The sequence below is a fragment of the Lissotriton helveticus genome, chromosome 8, assembly GCF_964261635.1.
Source record: "Lissotriton helveticus chromosome 8, aLisHel1.1, whole genome shotgun sequence".
Taxonomy (NCBI): Eukaryota; Metazoa; Chordata; class Amphibia; order Caudata; family Salamandridae; genus Lissotriton; species Lissotriton helveticus.
The window spans coordinates 72,743,395-72,763,465 of NC_136069.1; the positions used below are offsets into that span (position 1 = coordinate 72,743,395).

At 46.8% G+C, this 20,071-nt stretch overlaps 1 protein-coding gene across 6 annotated transcripts in view; it reads right to left on the reverse strand.

The window, feature by feature from the left end:
- The window catches only part of LOC144771467 (potassium/sodium hyperpolarization-activated cyclic nucleotide-gated channel 2-like), a 1,987,727-nt gene that overhangs the window by 64,490 nt on the left and 1,903,166 nt on the right, over nucleotides 1-20,071 (reverse strand). For all 6 annotated transcript variants that reach the window (XM_078655897.1, XM_078655894.1, XM_078655895.1 and 3 more), the window contains one exon: nucleotides 16,467-16,634. In XM_078655897.1, coding sequence (XP_078512023.1) covers nucleotides 16,467-16,634 — 168 coding nt within the window. The remainder of the gene's footprint in view (nucleotides 1-16,466; nucleotides 16,635-20,071) is intronic.

Sequence of the window (20,071 nt, forward strand, 5' to 3'; positions counted from 1 at the left end):
ACCCGAGGGTAAAACAATATTTTAATTTACTGGGTCTCTGCTGGTGTATTAAAAGGTAGACGGACACGTTGGAGTATGGATTATGACCTCCAGTGTCCTGTGTGGTCTACATGTTTCAGCCTGGCCTTTCTTAATTTAAAACAGGCTTTCCTCAGGACCAAGTGCGTATGTGTAAAAGTGAGTTCAATAAATAACTAAATTATAGTGAGTGTGTTTATTTTACTATGTGTAGCACTCCCTAAGGTGCTATATGGGTGAGAGGGGGAGTCCCTCTCGCTTTGCTACATATAACATAAAAGGAAGACAGACAGACGTACAAGGTAGAGTCACATTAGCATTGTATTGCAAGTTTAGCCGTCATTCAACCGTCTTATAAGGTGAGTGAACGAACTATGTATGGCTAAAGTGTGGTCTTGTCAGTGGCAAGACTCATGTGATTTTTATCTAGAAGCCGGTTGTTGTGGTGAGCTAAAAAACGGAAAATACCAATGTGAGCTTCAGGTAAGTGAAAGAGTATTATCCTCACACAGTATTTTGCTGTTCAAAGGCTCCTTGGGTCGCCTGGCAGAGAAAAAGACCCTAAAAGAAGGTTGTGATAGCTTGTAAGATCATCCGACCTGTAAAGGAAAACCTCAACACCTTACCCCAATAGTAGCTGTAGTGCGTGAGTAACGAGGCTGCGCACTACAGCTACTATTGGGGTAAGGTGTTGAGGTCTTCCTTTACAGGTCGGATGATCTTACAAGCTATCACAACCTTCTTTTAGGGTCTTTTTCTCTGCCAGGCGACCCAAGGAGCCTTTGAACAGCAAAATACTGTGTGAGGATAATACTCTTTCACTTACCTGAAGCTCACATTGGTATTTTCCGTTTTTTAGCTCACCACAACAACCGGCTTCTAGATAAAAATCACATGAGTCTTGCCACTGACAAGACCACACTTTAGCCATACATAGTTCGTTCACTCACCTTATAAGACGGTTGAATGACGGCTAAACTTGCAATACAATGCTAATGTGACTCTTCCTTGTACGTCTGTCTGTCTTCCTTTTATGTTATATGTAGCAAAGCGAGAGGGACTCCCCCTCTCACCCATATAGCACCTTAGGGAGTGCTACACATAGTAAAATAAACACACTCACTATAATTTAGTTTATTTATTTAACTCACTTTTACACATACTCACTTGGTCCTGAGGAAAGCCTGTTTTAAATTAAGAAAGGCCAGGCTGAAACATGTAGACCACACAGGACACTGGAGGTCATAATCCATACTCCAACGTGTCCGTCTGCCTTTTAATACACCAGCAGAGACCCAGTAAATTAAAATATTGTTTTACCCTCGGGTGCTGGGACCATCTGCATGGTTTTTTAATTTTCACCTTCACACTCACTACACTGCACACTCAGCAAGTATACCAGCTCCGCAGTAATCTGGCGTCGAAGCACACCCGGGGCACGCTAGGTGCCACTGTGGTGGGCCCGATGATGAAGCATGCCACCAACTAGGTTGGTGGGTGAGGGCTTTCTAAAAAACCTACTGGTTTCCTTGACACACGTACTCCTTTGAGTCGTTTCCTTCGTAACTAGAATTATAAAAAAACATTAAAATTGATAAGTAAAAAAAATATAAGTTATATTAGTAAACAAATAATAGAATTAAACACACAGCATACATCACATAATCACTAAACACCTTTTACTAATTACCGATACACAAAATACATGAGCATTAAGTAAACATTGAAATAAAATACAAAACTGTAAAACAAATAAAAAAGTTCCGCCCAATAAAAGTAAAAAATATAAATCAGAGGAGGAGCCTAGCGCGTAACCAAGATGGCCGCGTGAGCAAAGGGCTCCCGAGACCCTCGCAACCTCCCGCATCTATCCTGTCTATTATCCTGATAATATTGACGGGTTATTGAAGACGAGCCATAGCTGAGGCTGACACCGTTGTCCAAATCGGAATCGGACTTCAGGAACCAGAATAATATCGAATTCATTATTGCAGCCTGCCTCTCGGAGTTGCCCGGAGCTCGAGTTGGTGAGATGTCCGAGCAGTAGTGGAACAACAGCGGCCTGAGGAGACATTGATCTGACTTTCGTTTTCGTTTTCGGGGCATCAGTCTGATCTTACTTGAGAGCCAACCTACTACTAGCGGAAACTACTTGACTGCTAAGCGATTGTAGGCGCTACTGCGGTTGTGTATTCTGAGCCCAGACGAACCGTGCCTCCTGGCCGCGGCTGCCGGTTGGATTGCAGTACCCGGTCCGGCTATTCCACTCGTCGCCCACTACTCTGAAGAGTCTCTTTGTCCAAGATGGCGACTAAGCCTGAAGGTGACAAACAAAAACTCAAGACCACTCGGCGCGGTGGCTACACCCAGACGAACAATATGGATCGCTATGCTCAAACTAAAGGATCCCCTGGTGGCCCGAGTAGATCCCTAGATAGTACTAAGGAGGATCTGGCCTCCTCGACAGAATTGACCCTGCAGGACGTCATGGGTGCCATTGACGGGATGAAGACCTCCATCGGCCAACAATTTGAAACTCTCGCCCACAAGTTGGACACTGTAGCGATCGATGTTAATTTGATCCGTATAGATCTATCGAAAACAAACGAAAAGGTCAAATCCTTGCATTTGAAAACTTCCAGCCTCACGGGTGATGTGTCTGATTTGCAGACAGAGGTCCGCAATCTGAGGACCTCTAATGACTCTTTTGCCCGCCGGTTGGAGGACTTTGAAAGCAGGGCCCGTCGTAACAACATACGCATTGTAGGGGTCCCGGAAAAATCGGAGGATTCGGCAGCTGATTTGTTTGTTGAAGATCTTATCACCAAGCACCTAATTCCTAAGGGATTGAGCAAGTTCTTTGCGGTGGAACAAGCCCACAGAGTACCGGGTGGTAAACCTAAGGTGGGCGCACCGCCGCGACCTCTCATCGCCAGAATCTTTAATTTCAGGGATAGAGACGCTATCCTGCAGGCATCGCGGATGAATGGACCCACGAAATATGAGAATACCACTGTAAGTTTCTACCCGGACTTTATGCAGACTGTCCAAAAGCAGAGACTTGGGTTTCTGGGTGTCAAACGCCGACTGAGAGACATGGAACTGAAGTACGCAATGCTTTTTCCAGCCAGGTTGTGCGTTGAATTTGAGGAACGAACGTACTTTTTTGATCGTCCGGAGGTGGTGGGGGACTGGCTTGACAATTTGCACCACCGGCGTAGCCAGGAGGAGCATCCTGGAGGAGCGGAGGGTGGCCCGATGGAGCAGGAATAGGAGTATGATTTCCCGTCTCTGAACTTTATTAAGCACCCTGACTATGGTTCGATAACTTTTATTGTCTGATTTGATATTCATACCCGGGTGTGGCGGGGAACTGGATGGGGCTCTTTCCTCCTCTGGGTTTCTTTTTGTAGACTAGTTTGATGTTAGGGCGACAGGCACACTGCAAGTTGGGGTGGCTATTTAGTCTTACGCAGGGGTGCAGGGTGGGGGGGCTTTATATTGGGGTTCTTGTTGGTGGGTGGGGGGTTGTTTACATGGGTGTGTTTTGGTTTATTGCAAGGCAACATATGGTTCTGTTGATCGATTTGGATGTTGAGCTCCGAGGGGGGTTGGATCTGCTTTCACTTCTGGGATGGGGGTAGGGGATTGAGACTAATGAGTTGGAATGTGAATGGGTTGGGGGACAGGATAAAGCGAGGAGTGGTGTTGCAGTTGTTGAAGCGACTTTCTCCTGATGTGGTGTTGCTACAGGGAACACATTTGATTGGTAACATGTGTTATGCCATGAACCGGAGAGGGTATCGCCTGGTCGCTCATGCGGGGTTCACCTCCGGATCTAGGGGGGGTGGGTATTCTAATTAGGAATTCTCTCCCCTTAGCGATTGATGTCACAATTTTAGATGACAGGGGTCGCTATGTAGCCATTACTGGACGGTTGGAGGGAAGAATGATCTCCTTACTCTCCGTTTATGTCCCCCCGGGTCTGCAGTCGACAACCTTTGCAGACCTAGGACGGGTGTTGTTGGGGCTTCCTGAAGGGATTCTGATTGTGGGCGGAGATTTTAATTCAGTCATTTCTGGTAGGGATGATCGTCACCCGCCCAGAGACCTCGCTGGGTCACAGAATTGGCTTAGTGGCTTTCTAGACACTCTGGGGTTAGTGGACTGCTGGAGATTGCAACACCCGGCACAGCACCAATACACTTTCCACTCAGGTGCACATGGTAGCCTGTCCAGAATCGATTACATTTTAATGCCAGCTGCTCATGCCCCCTCTGTTACTGAGGTTCGACATCTAGCTCGAGGAATATCCGACCACTCCCCTTTGTGGCTTCGGATGGAGTTGCGAGTCAGTGCAGCGGGGCGGGTGGCCCCAATTAATCCATGGTATCTCCGTACTCCTAAAACCCGCGCGGCGTTGATTAAATCCCTCAATCACTATTTTGTTGAAAATCAGGGATCGGTGGCTTCTGTGGTGTCACTCTGGGAGGCCTTTAAGACGGTCATCCGAGGTCAGGCTCTGTCCTTGATAGCAGGTGCGAAGAAAAGTAGGATGAGGAGGTGGTGAGGTTAGAGACAGAGATCACCGACTTGGAGCACGCTCTGGAACAGAGAGTCACCCATGAGAAGTTGCACGCCTTGCGTCTCAAACAGCTTGACTACCGGGCGTTGGTCACAGATGCCGCAAAAGTCATGGGTAGGGAGCAGCAGGGTCGACTGTATGATGTTGGGGATAAAGCTGGCAAGTTGATAGTATGGTTAGATAAAAAAGAGAGGGCTAGTCGCGTGGTTCCTGTGATTGAGGGTGTGAGTGGTGTGCGTGTGACTGATCCCGATGAGATTGACCAGAGTTTTGTGGAACATTTCCAGAACGTGTACTCCCCCGTATCTGATAGACCGGAGGAAGATTCCCATTTCTTATTGCGGGATATAGCACTACCCAGCCTATCCGACGCCGACAAGGAGTCGCTAGATTCTGTAATAACCGCGAATGAAGTGGCTCTCGCTATTCGCTCCATTAGCTCCGGAAAAGCAATGGGCCCTAATGGTCTCCCCATTGAACTTTATAAGTTGCGTCCCGACACAGTGGCGCCGTATCTTCGTGATATGTTTTTGGAGTCACGAGATACGGGCTCCCTTCCTCGTGATCAGCGTCTTGCGACCACAGTGGTGATTCATAAGGAAGGAAAGCCAAGGGACCGTTGTGCCTCTTATAGGCCGATATCCCTCCTTAATGCAGAACCTAAGATTCTTGCTAAAGAGTTAGCTAACCGTATAATAACGGTGATCGGTGACTTGGTTCATCCGGACCAATCCGGTTTCATCCCTCATCGGAATTCGGCTTTGAATCTGCGATGGTTACACGGCGTTCTCGCGAGGGCTTCGTCGCTGCGTGAGCCGGCCATCTTGGCCTCCCTGGATGACACGATGGCCTTTGATACTGTTGAGTGGCCATACTTGTGGGCCGTGCTGACTAAGTTCGGTTTCGGTCCTGGCTTTATTAGCTGGGTCAAGCTCCTTTATGAAGATCCCTTGGCGCAGGTTGTGGTAAATGGTCGGGTCTCTAAGCCCTTTGTTCTTGGAAGAGGTACAAGACAGGGCTGTCCACTGTCTCCACTTTTGTTTGCCCTTGCCCTCGAGCCCCTAGCATGGATTAGATGGGAGCCGTCGATGAGGGGTATTCGGTGGGCCCCAGACTTTGAGGACCGCATCTCCTTGTATGTGGACGATATACTGTTGTACCTGACGTCGCCCCGGAAGTCTTTAATAGTTTTGTTTGATGTCCTTACCTCTTTTGGCAAAAATTCCGGCTTAATTATCAACTGGACTAAATCTTACTTGTATGTCCTTTCGGGTGACGTCCCTCTGCTGCTGCGCGATTGCCCCATCCAGGTTGCACATACGGGTTTTAAGTATCTTGGGATATACGTGTCATTGGACCCGAGTGTCCGTTACGAACAGAAATTGCTCCCGCCGCTGAACCGGTTGAAATTGGATGTGGTGCGCTGGCGTAAGCTCCCGCTTTCGCCACTTGGTCGTGCAGCACTTTTTAAGATGATGACATTGCCACGCTTTTTATATGCTCTTCATAACACCTTTGACGTGGTCCCTGCGAGTTATTTTCGGGCTATATAGGGTCTCCAGAGAAAGTTGATCTGGGACGGACGTTCGCGCATCACCCTTGCTAAGCTGACGCTGCCTTGGTACGATGGCGGTATCGCTCTCCCCGACATCAAGCGGTATTACTGGGCGGCTCAATTAGGGGCCATTAATCATAGTATATATGGTCCTGAACTTAATCCCGCTTTTGCAATGGATAAGTGGTTGTTGCCGGGGGGTGATTACTATAGAGCGCTTTACTCTAGACTGGACGGAGGGAGGCTCTCGGGGTCCACACAGATTGAGGTACAAATATGGAACTGCGCAAACAGTGCGATGGGTTGGAAAGATCGACTGACCCGGGCAACCCCGCTTTTTGCTTCCGAGAAGCTGGGTAGCTTGTGGAATACGAAAGGATTTGAGAAATGGGATATGATTGGGATCAGTAAGGTGAGCGACCTCTGGGTTAAAGGCAAATTTAAAACTATTGAGGAATTGCAAGTCGAATCCAACTCAGTCAGAGGGAATATTTTCGATATGCCCAGGTCCATCATGCTTTGCGGTCGGTCTTTCCCGAGAGTGCGAATATCCCGGAATCCTCTCCGATTGAGGATAGAATATTGGACGGCCATGTGCCGGATAGCACTATCTCCTTAATATACAAAAAACTAATCAACGGTAGAACTGACCTGTTGGTGCTCCTCTGGGACACATGGACCCGGGACGGTCTCGAATTGGACGATGAGGACTGGCAGTCAGCGATCTCCTCTCCTAAGGAGGTAGCGATTCCAGCCCGTCTGCGGTTGGTGCAACTTAAAATCCTACATAGAGTCTACGTGACTGGTCCCCGCTTGGTTAGAATGGGTTATTCTGAAGATGTTCTTTGTAAGCGTGGTTGTGGGCAGCTCGGGACTGTTTTACATATACTTTGGGAGTGTCCCATTGTTGTTGCCTTCTGGACGGGGGTGCACGATAAAATGAAAGAGGCCACTGGTGTTGCTCTACTACCCGAGGCTAGACGTTGTCTCTTGAATGTCTGGGGACCAACTGATTATAATGTCGCACAAACACAATGGGCAACCCTGGGGAATATGGTGTCTAAGAGAGACATAGTACAGTTGTGGGGTTCCTAGAGGACGCCCACGGTCGAGGCTTGGATGGAAAACATGGATTGGTGCATGTTTAGGGAGAAGACTGTTTATGTGGCACAAGGGCGACCCAGAATGTGGGGGAAGATCTGAGGTCACTGGAATGCTTATCGTGGGGATATCTGCACTCCTCCTCTTCCGGATGTTCCTGAAACTCAACTTTCCCCCTGACCCACCATTCCCGTATTGTAGAACATGTTATTGCTCTGGAACTCATCTCTCCCCTGTGTCCGTTCCCTGATGTAATGTATAAATTCTACTGTGTTATCTTTTGCCTCCTTCCTCGCTCGGACTATATCCTAAAGTATTGTGTCTTTTGCCTTGTATGTTATTTATTTACAATAAAAAGAATTATAAAAAAAAAAATATATATATATAAATCACAGTTTTGCAGCTGATGTCCATGATCTTCAAAAAAATCCACCGAAAAGTAAATCCATCAACATATACGAAAAAAAACTAAAAAAATTAAACAGATCCACAAAGAAAAACAATAGTCCTCAAAAGCCCCAAAAAATTGACATTTTAGAAAACATTCTATGAAAAACAAAATAATAAAGGAAATATAAAATTAATGTTGGTTAAAATATAAACAACCTTATTTCCATTATAAAAGAAAAACGCTTTCAAAAATAAGAAAAATCCTCCACTGCACTGAAAATAATGGTAAAAAATATAATGGTAAAAAATATGTAATATACTCCAGCACATAAACCAACTAGCCCAAAAACATTGCACACACAATAACATTTATTATAGAACAACAAACACTTAATTGAATTAATGAATGCACTGTACTAAACTACACATATTATAGTAAGACCTACCACACTGCACTGTGAAAACTCAAAGCACAACCTAACACAAAACCAGTAAAACATAACACAACACTACTGTAAACTAAGTTTCCTAACTCTGAACACACCCACTCTCATAAGTCCCAAAAGTAACTTAAAAGAAGACATACCTGATCCTTAGAACAGCTGACAGAAACCAGGAACAACCTAAAAATTAGGTTAAGGGACTAAAAAAGAAAGGTAGCAGTAATACAAAATGGACGCTAAATCGAATTAACAAAGAGTAGTCATCAATAGAAAGGAAAAGTTATACAAAAATATGATATATTATTTCAGTTAAAAAACTGTGTAAAAATAAATGTAATAAAAATAATAGAACATATACCAACATAAATAAGTATTAAAAATTACTATAGAAAAGTATAAGCGGTGTATAGTACTTGTTAATATATACTATGTATACATGTGTTTACAATTTACATTTTTTTTTATTTAAACAATGTATTTGTTGATAGAGTATTTTTTTCAAAATGTGCAAAATATTTTCTCCAATCTAAGCTACTTAAAGAAGTTGGTGGACATTAAAGGGGTTAGATTTTCTGTACCAACTCCAATCTAAGATACATTTGAGAAAGTGTTAAACATTAAATGGGCTATATTTACTATTCCCACAGCAAAATAAGCTAAATTTTTAAAAGAATCACGAATATAGAAACTTAATTTAATTCTACAAAAATAAAATAAGTAGATGAAAAAAATAAAGTCAAAATATTAACTTATTTACTTTAAAATAGTAAACAAAATAAGTAACATTTTATAAATTGTAAAATTCACTATAAATTATTTTTATACCATACTTTTTATCACAGATTTTATAAACATTTAAAAAAAAATATTATTATTTTTCTCTTTTTTCATTGGCAACAACAACAAATAGCACTACATGTTTTTCATTCAATGGCATCAATTTTCTTACATCATTTGTCATACTAATGATAATATTACAGTTATTTTTCTGATAGACATGTTGGCATGGCAGCTTCATCAAGTTACATTTGATCAGTCTCATCATTTAAAGTCCTGTACTGCTCGGTTGTCTACGAACATGGCCTGTGGTATGTAACGTTCAAAGGCCAGAGCTGTGCACATGACCATAGTAAACAGTAAAGTCAACAACCAGGGGGGTGGAGGGGTAGGACACAGAACTTGGACCTGAGTTGGAGTGTCCCCACATGTCTGTATATCTGTGTGGGTATGTCGTCTATTGCGTCTGCACCTATTACTTTGCCGGTAGGTCTACCGGGGCTGCACTAGTTGGAGCGCCAGTGCACTATTGGCAACTGCAGGTCTGGTGCATTTGGGTGGCTCAGGGGCATGGTTCACATGCACTGTGTTACCCAATCGGATCAGGTATCTGTGAGGACTGATCTGGCGGGTCTGCGCGCTGTTGTAGTGCTGTTAGGATTGCTCCCCAATGTGCGGATATTGGTATTTTCCTGAGGCCTATAGTTTCTTCACGTCGGATCGCTATGCCTTCTGCCCTGGCCCATGCGAGTGTGGAATGCCTCCAAGCCTGAAAGTGTGGGGGATCGAGTGCTTTACACCTTTTCGTAATTAGCCTCTTGGCTGCCATTATGCCCAGATCCAAGAATCTGGAAGTGACCTTAGTATTTCGTGTTCTGCGAAATTTGTGTAGCAGGTGCACCGGCCAGTCAAAGGGTATCTCTCTCACGGTGCAATTGTGTAGCACTTCTGCCACTCCCAATCCGATCCGAGACTGGTGTAGGGCTGGCCCGCGCTCCACTGACTTTACAATGCCCTGCGTCAGTTTCGTTGCGGCCTGGGCGTGTGTTTGGCCCTTTCCCTCAGTTCCTCAATTCGGTTTCTCTGCCCCGACCAGCCCCAGCAAAGGGGATGGAATCAACAACGGGGAAGGCCACTCACCTCCTCCACCCTGCCCTACTCGCCCGATCCGGAGTCTCGCTGGTTTTCAGGCACCACAACGCACTGCGTGGGTCTCAGATGGTTCAGGGGGTGTAGAGATGGCGCCGCCGGTTGAGAGTTCTTTCTAGGCCCTTCAGACCCCTGCACAAGTTCCCTAGGCGCGCATCGATGGCAAGTACCCGTCACCTCCCACGACGGTCTTGCTGCCACTCCGCAAGGGTGGTGGGGGCCCCCGCGTACCTCCACAAGTTCCTTGGTGTGAGCCCGCGCTTGCAGGTTGTACTTGCAGCCAATGGCGCCTCACCGCTCATGAGCACAGATTTTAAAAACATTATGATATTATTATAAAACATATCAACATTAAAATATGTATCTACTATCTTCATTTCTAAACAATAAAACATTTTTATAAAACAAATGTATCCTAACAAAGATTATTAAGAATAAATGAATTCAATTATATACAAAAATACAATTTATAAATGAAAATAAAAAATAAACAATCCAAATATTTTATTTTTCAAAAGTATGGCAAAAATATTAATGTTTTTTCTAATAATTGTTTTAATGTATTTTACAAAGAAATAATATTAAAAACATAATAATGTATATATATATATATACATATATATATGTATACACGCACACACAAATATATATATATTCCTTAAAACAACAACTTTAAAGAAATAATATATTATATAATATTTTCAATATAATTTTCCTTTAAAAAAACTCCCAACCCTTTTCTCCGATAAAACTATATGCTGTTGCACAAATTGACTACATTAAAAAGTTACATAAACATCCTATACTAATACATAAACATTTTAAACATAATGTAAACCTTTTCTGAATTCAAAAATGTATACATAAAAAACCAATAGTTTTTAAGCTACCCACACAATTCCCCTACAAAATAAACATCACACTCCTAAAACATTCAAATAGTTAATATTATGGAAAGAAAATATATCCAATTTATTATTTTGGTCAAACACCGTCAGAGGTGAGCAGTCATTGCGCCGGCTTCGAGCAAGAAAGACTTCGGGGCTTATTTACCAGCTGCCTGTGGCACCCGATTGTCACTTTTTCTGACGCTCTATTGGTGCAAACCTCTCAACCATATCTATAAGGCCTCGCAAAGCCACTTTGCATGGCTTTCAGTGGACTCATAGAAACTGAGTAAGAAAAACCAGCGCAAGTCAGTGCATTGTTTTACTCTGCGTTAGGGAGGCATTCCATGGACATTGCGGTGGGTTTTACCACGTAACGCCCATGGATTTTGACGCTTCCTCGGTCCTCTCCAGACGCTGGAACAAACTTGTGCCGGAGGAGTGGGCATCCAGGCTCAGGGATTCGGCCCCCCCCCCCTGTTCTTGATCCCATAATAGCCGACATTGAGTTTAATTCCTGGCTCACCCAATCATTAGACAGTCTTTTACCCCTTTCCAATACCCTCAAACGAGCCAAGAGGGTAAATCCATCCCCCTGGTACACCCCTGAATTAAACGCCCTCCGGAAGGAATGTAAAAGGACTGAACGCGCATGGAGGAGGGAGAAACTCGCAGGGAAAAAAGAAGCCTTCCGGGTATCTATAAGAACGTACAAACATGCGCTCCGCAACACCAAAAGGTCATTCTACGAGGAAAGAATAAAAAATTCCTCTTGCTCTGCGAGGGAAACTTTCACTATTTTAAAAGAACTCCTCAACGTCCCGTGTCCCGCAGCAAAATCCCTTGACACTAACACCGCGGAGGACAAATGTAACAAACTGGCAAAATTCTTCGACTACAAAATTCAAAAAATCCTCACCTCCCTACCATCTATCGACAGTGGTGTCACAGGCGCCGATATTTCTAAGCCTTCTCCACCCATTTGCCCGCATCCCGAGCCCTCTGTCCCCCACCTTGACACATTCGGCCCGGTAACCACTGAAGAGGTCTCCGCGATGCTTGCCACAATTAAGAGTGGCTCTCCCAGCGACCCGGTTCCCATGCGCTTCCTGAAGAAAGTAGCCCAAATCATTGCCCCTTCACTAACTGCCCTCATCAACGCTTCTCTACTTCAAGGAGAGGTCCCTCCCAGCTGGAAAGCGGCTGTGGTTAAAGGTCTCCTCAAAAAACCCGCACTGGACCCCGAGGACTTAGCCAATTACAGGCCAATTTCCCTCCTCCCAGGGAATAGCAAAGTCGCCGAGAAACTAGTGAATAAAAAGCTTTCGCAATTTTTAGAATCCAACAACCTACTCAAACGCTCTCAGACGGGATTCCGCCCAGGTCAGGGCACCGACACCGCCCTCCTGGCGGCAGTGGAGGAGGCCAGATGCATTTTGGATACAGGAGGTTCAGTGGCAGTGATCCTCCTGGACCTCAGTGCGGCCTTCGACACTGTCAACCACCCGATGTTAATCCAGCGTCTTAGCGACATCGGAGTGAAGGGCACTGCACTGAAGTGGCTTGCGTCATTTCTCATTCATCGGTCCTTTCAAGTCTGGGAGAGCGACAACCACTCCCCAGCAGTCCCCCTTCGATGCGGAGTGCCGCAGGGCTCATCATTAAGCCCAACGTTATTCAACATTTACATGTCCCCGCTGGAGGAGGTGGTCATTCCGTTCGGAGTGACAATCATCAATTATGCTGATGATACCCAGCTGGTGGTAACCCTCTCCCACCCCAATCAAGAACCCTCCAATCTTCATGACTGTCTCGCTGAAATTCAGGGGTGGATGAACAACTCAGCGTTGAAACTCAACGGGTCCAAGACGGAAATTCTGCTCTTGGGCCAAAAAGGGCTCTCCCTCCCCCCAACATATGGCCTGCCTGTTTAGGTGAACCTCCTGCCCCCAAAATTGAGGTCAAGAGCCTGGGAATATGGCTCGAGAAAGATCTGTCCTTCAGAACCCAGGCAAAAAAAACTGCGGGTATCTGTTTTGGACTTCTTAGGTCATGTAGGAAAGTTCTCCCCCTGCTCCCTCTCACCTCCCGGAAACTGCTGATCCAAGGCCTTATTCTGTCCAGGCTGGACTACAGTAACGCCATCTTCCTGGGAGCCCCCGAAGCCACATTTAACATCCTACAGAGAATTCAGAACGCTGCGGCCCGACTCCTCACAAATACTCCGGCCAGAACATCAGCAAGGCCAGCCTTGAGGCAACTTCACTGGTTGCCAGTCAGAGAAAGAGTGGTGTTCAAAGCGCTCTGCCTTGCACATAAACTCCTTCACAATAAAGGCCCACCCATCCTCAGAAACCTCATCACTCCTTATAAAGCCACCAGATCGCTCCGGTCAGACCACGAGAATTTCATTACTGTCCATAGAGTGAAGAAAGCCCGGTCTGGGGGACGACGATACTCTGTAAATACGGCTAAACACTGGAATTCTCTTCCTAGGAAATTGAGAATGGAATCGAATCTTCTCCTATTCAGAAAATCACTGAAAACACTTCTCTTTCCCTGATCCCTTCTTCTTCCTCGGCTGCCACTACCTCCGGATTTCTAGGTTCTAGCGCTGGGATGCTCACGGGTTACTACGCGCTCTACAAAACCTTAAATAATAATAATAATAATAATTTACAATATCATGTAAACCGGGGGAAGACCCAAATCCTTACGCCTCCCCACAGCAGGTGTAACAAGGAGAAATAGTTTAATTTCTCCTTGTTCTTTCCTCTTTCCATGTTTGCTGCATTCTGCAGCACACATAGAAAGAGGAAAACACATCTGGGGTTGTTTTTGTGCAGGAAGGTGTCCCTTCCTTCACAAAAACAATCATGCATGAAAAGCAGACACATTTGCAGCATGGTGCAAGGGTACCTGTGTTGGCACTAGGTAACAGATAGTGCGCCAGCGCAGGGGGGAATGACAGAAATGCACCATATTTCATAAATACGGGGCATTCCTGCCCTTTCAAGTTGGCGTAGGGCAGCGCAGCAAGAAATCTTGCGACGTTGCCCTATGCTAATTCCTCATAAATTATGCCTTGATATCCGAATCCCCAATAAAGGATGACACAAACAGATGGCACCCATGACGATTAGGGTTATGAATACTTTGTACGCTTGAATGGGTCATCTGTTGCTTGCTGTTTCAGTAAGGTTCACTTGTGGTTTGCAGTAACAGTCGTCATACAAAGAAGGGTTATGCTATGGCAACTGTACATTTTGCTGAGGTATCCCACTTTTCTTACTTGTTCGCACTTGGAGGTCCATTAGGATGGCGGACGGACAAAGTGCGTCCGCCATCCTGTCGGGGGCCGGTACCGTCTACCACAAGGGCGGAGGAACCGTGCCCCCAATTAGGATGCATCCGCCACAGTGGCAGGTGCATCCCGCATTTTTTACATTGCGGCGGACGGTGCTTGAAGCATCGGCCGCCGCAATGCAAAAAATGCATGTTGTACATTTCACTGCACAACATGACAGGCACCGCACGGTGCCTGTCATTGTGTACATTGAAATGCTGGGGGGTACCATAGGTACCCCCCATGTGCACCCCCAACCCCCCCTTCACGCTGGGGGCCCGCAACGGGCCCCCAAAACAAAGACCGTATGCCTTTCCGTGGCGGCATTGCCGCCAAGGAAAGGCATTCCTCACCGGCCATCCTAATATGGCTGGCTGTGTCTGATAGACACCGCCACCATATCAGGCCTTTTCCGCCGCGGTCGCAAGCCGACTGCCATCCTGTCGGGGCCGGTACCGTCCGCCACAAGGGCGGAAGAACCGTGCCCTCAATTAGGATGCATCCGCCACAGTGGCGGGTGTATCCCGCATTTTTTACATTGCGGCGGACGGTGCTTGAAGCATCGGCCGCCGCAATGCAAAAAATGCATGTTGTACATTTCAATGCACAACATGACAGGCACCGCACGGTGCCTGTCATTGTGTACATTGAAATGCTGGGGTACCCCCCCATGTGCACCCCCCACCCCCCCCTCCCTTCACCCTGGGGGCCCGCAACGGGCCCCCAAAACAAAGACCGTATGCCTTTCCGTGGCGGCATTGCCACCAAGCAAAGGCATTCCTCACCGGCCATCCTAATATGGCTGGCGGTGTCTGATAGACACTGCCACCATATCAGGCCTTTTCTGCTGCGATCGCAAGCCGACCGCGGCGGACGGTCTTCCTCTCCGCCACAGTCCCCCCCGCCATCGTAATATGGCGGGGGAAGAAAGGTGGCGGACGGGCAAGGATGGCGGACGGATCGCCACCGCCTGCATGGCGGTGGCGATCCGTCCGCATCCTAATGGACCCCTAGGTGTCCTCCATGTTTGTATTGTTCTTTTATCTTTGGTTCCTCTGAATTTAGTGAACCTTGCTGTTCTCCACTTATCAAGGAGTTGATATGGTGGCGCAAAGGCATACCACATAGCTTTCCTGGGGTAGTTGGGATGCATCCTGAAAGCCCCTCAAAGCTTACATTTGGAAATATGTGAAAAGTACTGCATTCCCTTTGATATCAATATAGAGAGCTGTTTTGTTATATATAACTAGCATTCTTCATTGTAGTGTCTATTTGAATACCGAGTTCAGGCATATATCATTGCTTAAACATTCTTGTATCCATCCTGAAGAGGCATGCTGTCCTTTCCTGTTCCTCTCCGTTTTTTCGCCATTGTGTCAGTATAGTGACTTATAGGTAGGTGAGGGTTCAACTCTTTTGGGAGGATTGACGCTTCACCGCTTCATCAAATCCTATATCTGACAGAAAAGTAGCGAATGCAGGAAGAGTAGGGGCTCTTATCCATCCCCAGGTTGATGGCATCTAAACTAGTTCGAGGCTTATATCCTATATCTAGTAAAGAGTGTACTGTAAATGGTCAAGGCTTTGTATGATAGGGCTGGTGACAAATACCACCTGTATCATATGCAGAAGAGAACTGGCATCCTGCACAATATATGGGGACGTAAGAGATGCAATACAGTTCTAGGGGTGTAAAGAGAGGCAGGAATGTTGGCAATAAGTGGGCGCCATTCCCCATGCAGCCCTATCAGAGGAGATACTTCGAATCCTTTGTATGGTGGCATTAGGCATTCAGGGAGACTTAGATCTGCTGGTTCAATGTCACAATGCCATGGGGTGAGGGTATCACAAGAGATGTGGCATCGGTAATGAATTGGTGTATGTACCCTGAGAATTGTTTTATGGAGGTACTGGGTGCATGAAAAAATATATAAACATACGGCAAACATGGCATGAAAGCTTCAGTTTAGAAAGATTTTGCTTGATTGATATGATACGTGTTGTCCTTCCTTGGTACACCATAGTTGTGAAATTATAACTCTGTACATATTGTATTGTTCAATACAAAATAAAAATGTTTTAAACATAAATGAAAATATTATTTCAGTATTTAAGAAACAGTGGGCCCCTTAATGAATTCCTACTATAAAGTGTTTTAGAAGAGCTACATCCTTTTCTACGGTATTATATTCAAAAGTATTCATCTTTTTCTCACCGTGAAGCGTTTCCAAACGACCAGCGGCAGTTTCTGCAATTGTTTTCTTCATTTCTGGGTATGCTTCACACACCTCCTCAAATCTCTCAGTGTTCAGAGAGAACAAATTGCACAGGGTGAGAGCCCTTACAGTTGCTGTCCGTGAAACCCTCTTCAGTAGGGAAATTTCTAGAATCAATAAAGATGGACAGCAAGTTGGGATCAGTAAACAATTGTAAGAAAGGCAGCCTTTTCTCATAAATGTCCACACTTTCATTAAGAGAACGTAGCGCCTAGACCATTGCAGCAACTAAGGGCCCACTCCTGTGTTTCACTGACAGCTCAAGAACTTGTGCCACTTGTTATCAGTACTATCCGGTGTACTTGCTTTGTTGCATTAATGTTTCATTGGTAGCAAATAATTGAATCACATTTATTCACTGTATTGAAAAAAAACAAGCATTTGCAATCCAAAAGGGCTCGAATTAGTGAAAGTTAGCTATTGGTGTTGCCAGTGGCGTAACGAAACTAGAGGGGGGCCCCTGCAAAGTACATGGAGGGGGCCCCCATTCTACGCATCAGTCTAGAGCTCTCAGGCCAGCGACCGACATACTGCAGGGGCTCACCCCAGCCATACAAAAAGATTCTGGTTCCTCAATTGGTCACATCCGCCCTCTCATCGGTGATTTACAAAAAACTGTAAATATTGCTGCTGCGCCCTCCAGCAAAGTTACATAACACTGCCTCCAGCCGGCCCACCAACACATCCTCCTACTTGCTGAGCCACCTCCAAGCAAAGCCCACTCAGTTAATCACCGCCAAACACAAACCACTGCTGTCGTACCTCCTACTAAAGCATCCATTACACTCTACTCTCACCCCTACGAAACCCGCAGTTATGCTTTTCCGCTCGCCTTTAAAACCACCCCTTGGATGTCACTGTGAACCCATGACTTCCGCCCACCGCTGCCCTGCCCACCACCGACAGAAAGACTGATGGCCGTTCCCCATCTAACCACTGCCTACCAGTAAAGACAGAGCCTTTCAGCTGCTGCCCTCCCTAATGCCCCTGTGGTAGTTTAATCAGAATAGTCTAATTTTGATTTGGCTCCCTGAGAGAGTCTATCAAGCCTCTTGTGGACCCAACCATCCAGATATCCAAATATTTTTTACCTTTTAGTTCTAATTACACCAAATCTTAAAAAGAACAATCTGCGCACCAAGATCTAGATCTTTGCCAAATTTGGTCATATTCCGTCAGCAGTTTTTCCTGTAGCCCTTCTTAAAGAAGTCTATGGAAAATGCATGGGGATGTTGTGTTTTGGGACCCCCTTTTTTCTTGTCCCCCACTTGAAATTCACCCTAAAACACCATAAAACCTACCATGCCCAAACTGGGTAACAAGTAGCACCTTTTTGGAAAGTTTCATGGAGATCCGTCAAACAGGGCCAAAGTTCATTAAAGCAAAATACTTTGAGGGAGGGGACAAGGTAGGCCGCTTATTGGCGGGAAGGCTTAAGGTTCGGGCGGCCAAGGCCCATTTAGCCAATGTCCAGCTTCCTGGCGGAAAAAGGGCTGTCTCGGAGAGGGACAAACGTGAGGCATTCCAAAGATACTATGCTGCCCTGTACCAGAGGGAAGCCCCCCGAGCGGAAGAGGTTGAGGCCGTCTTGAACGGATATGAAGGGACGGCGATGTCTCCAGGGTGGGCGAAGGATCTGGAGGGCCTCATCCTCGAGGAGGCAATAACGGCAGCAATAAAGGATCTTCCTTTAGGGAAGACACCGGGACCAGATAGCCTGCCTATGTCCTTCTATCGCATGTTTCAGTCCCAACTCCGACCCCACCTCCTGCGGATGTACAACTCCTTTACGGACGCCGTGGGGCCATCCCCTGATATGGGTATGGCCGAAATTGCATTGATTCCAAAACCTGGGAAGGACCCCGCGCTGTGCGCATCCTACCGCCCTATAGCTCTGCTGAATACGGACCTTAAAATATACACCAAACTTCTAGCGAAGCGCCTTGAGCCGCATATGCCGAGCCTTGTGGACCCGGATCAGGCTGGATTCATCCGAGATCGACAGGGAGCGGACAATGTGCGCAGGCTCGCACACCTAGTGGGGAAGGTGCACCATTGGAAGATCCCGGAATGCCTTCTGTCGCTGGATGTGGAAAAGGCCTTCGACCGGGTGGACTGGACCTTTCTACGGGCTACTTTGCAGAAGTTCGGACTGGGTCCTCAGATGGTCACGAGGATCATGGTCCCATATGTGCGGCCACAGGCCAGGATTCGGGTCAACGGCACGCTGACTGCGCCGTTCACTATATGCAGAGGTACAAGGCAGGGGTGCCCGCTGTCGCCCCTGCTGTTTGTTCTCGCGGTAGAGCCCCTCGCAGAAATAATCCGGCGGCCGCCAGACATACATGGCATCACCCATGGAGGTCGGAGCAACAAGGTGGCGTTGTTTGCCGACGACCTTATCCTTACACTGACGCGTCCACGAGAATCCCTTCCGGCCCTGCACAGGGTGCTCAGCCTTTATGAGGGCGCCTCTGGCCTCAAGATTAACCATGATAAATCCTGGGTCCTCTATCTTACCATCCCGAAGGAGGACATGCCTGCTATTAAAGACCCGTCGCCCTACCAGTGGGCTGAGCGCCATATCCGCTACCTAGGCCTTTTATTGACCCCCACCCTGGGTGAGTGGACGTCGGTGAATTGGCGGGAGTGGAAGATGGCAATCCTCGATGATATGCATGAGATGGAGACCCCTGATGTTATCCTGGCTGGGTAGACTGAACACTATTAAGATGTCGATTCTCCCCAAAATCCTGTACCTCTTCCAATGCCTACCCACTCCGATCCCACTCCATTGCATACGAAGCCTCCAATGGGAAATTACATCCTTTATATGGGGCGGGAAGAGGCCCCGCTTCTCGCAACAGCTCCTCATGTCACCACGGGACAGAGGGGGCCTGGCCTGCCCTAACCTGGTGCATTACTACTGGGCCTCACACCTCCGCTTTGTGGTGGAGTGGGGAGTGAGGAAAAGTGAGAAATGATGGCTTCAAATGGACCGAACAGTGACGGGGCGAACCATCTGGGACCTACCATGGCTGCATCGCACGGCCCGTTCCGGGAGTGCATATATGGCGGTGCCCACAAAGACAGTACTGGATATATGGGACAGTGTGGCCGTATCCAGGGGCCTCACCACGTTCCCATCCCCACACACCCCCATAGTCGGGAACCCACACTTTCCGCCAGCCCACAAATCTCGCGCCTTCGACAAATGGGCACAGGGCGACTGTAGGGTAATCTGTGACTTGTACGACGGGGGCACAATTAAAACATTCGAACATTGCCGGGCAGAGTTTCGTATACCACGGGAGGCAAGGTGGCAATATGCCCAACTCAGGCACTGGGTCTCGGAAGAGGGTGTGTCACAAGCGGACACACGACAATTTACCCCCTTTGAGAAATTAGCGCGCTCCCTTGGAAGGTCGGGGGGACTGATCTCCAAGATCTATCATGTTCTGCAACACCCGACAAACATACCATCTCATACATACCAACATCAATGGCACCTGGCGATTGGCGCAGACATCGAGCCCCCACAGTG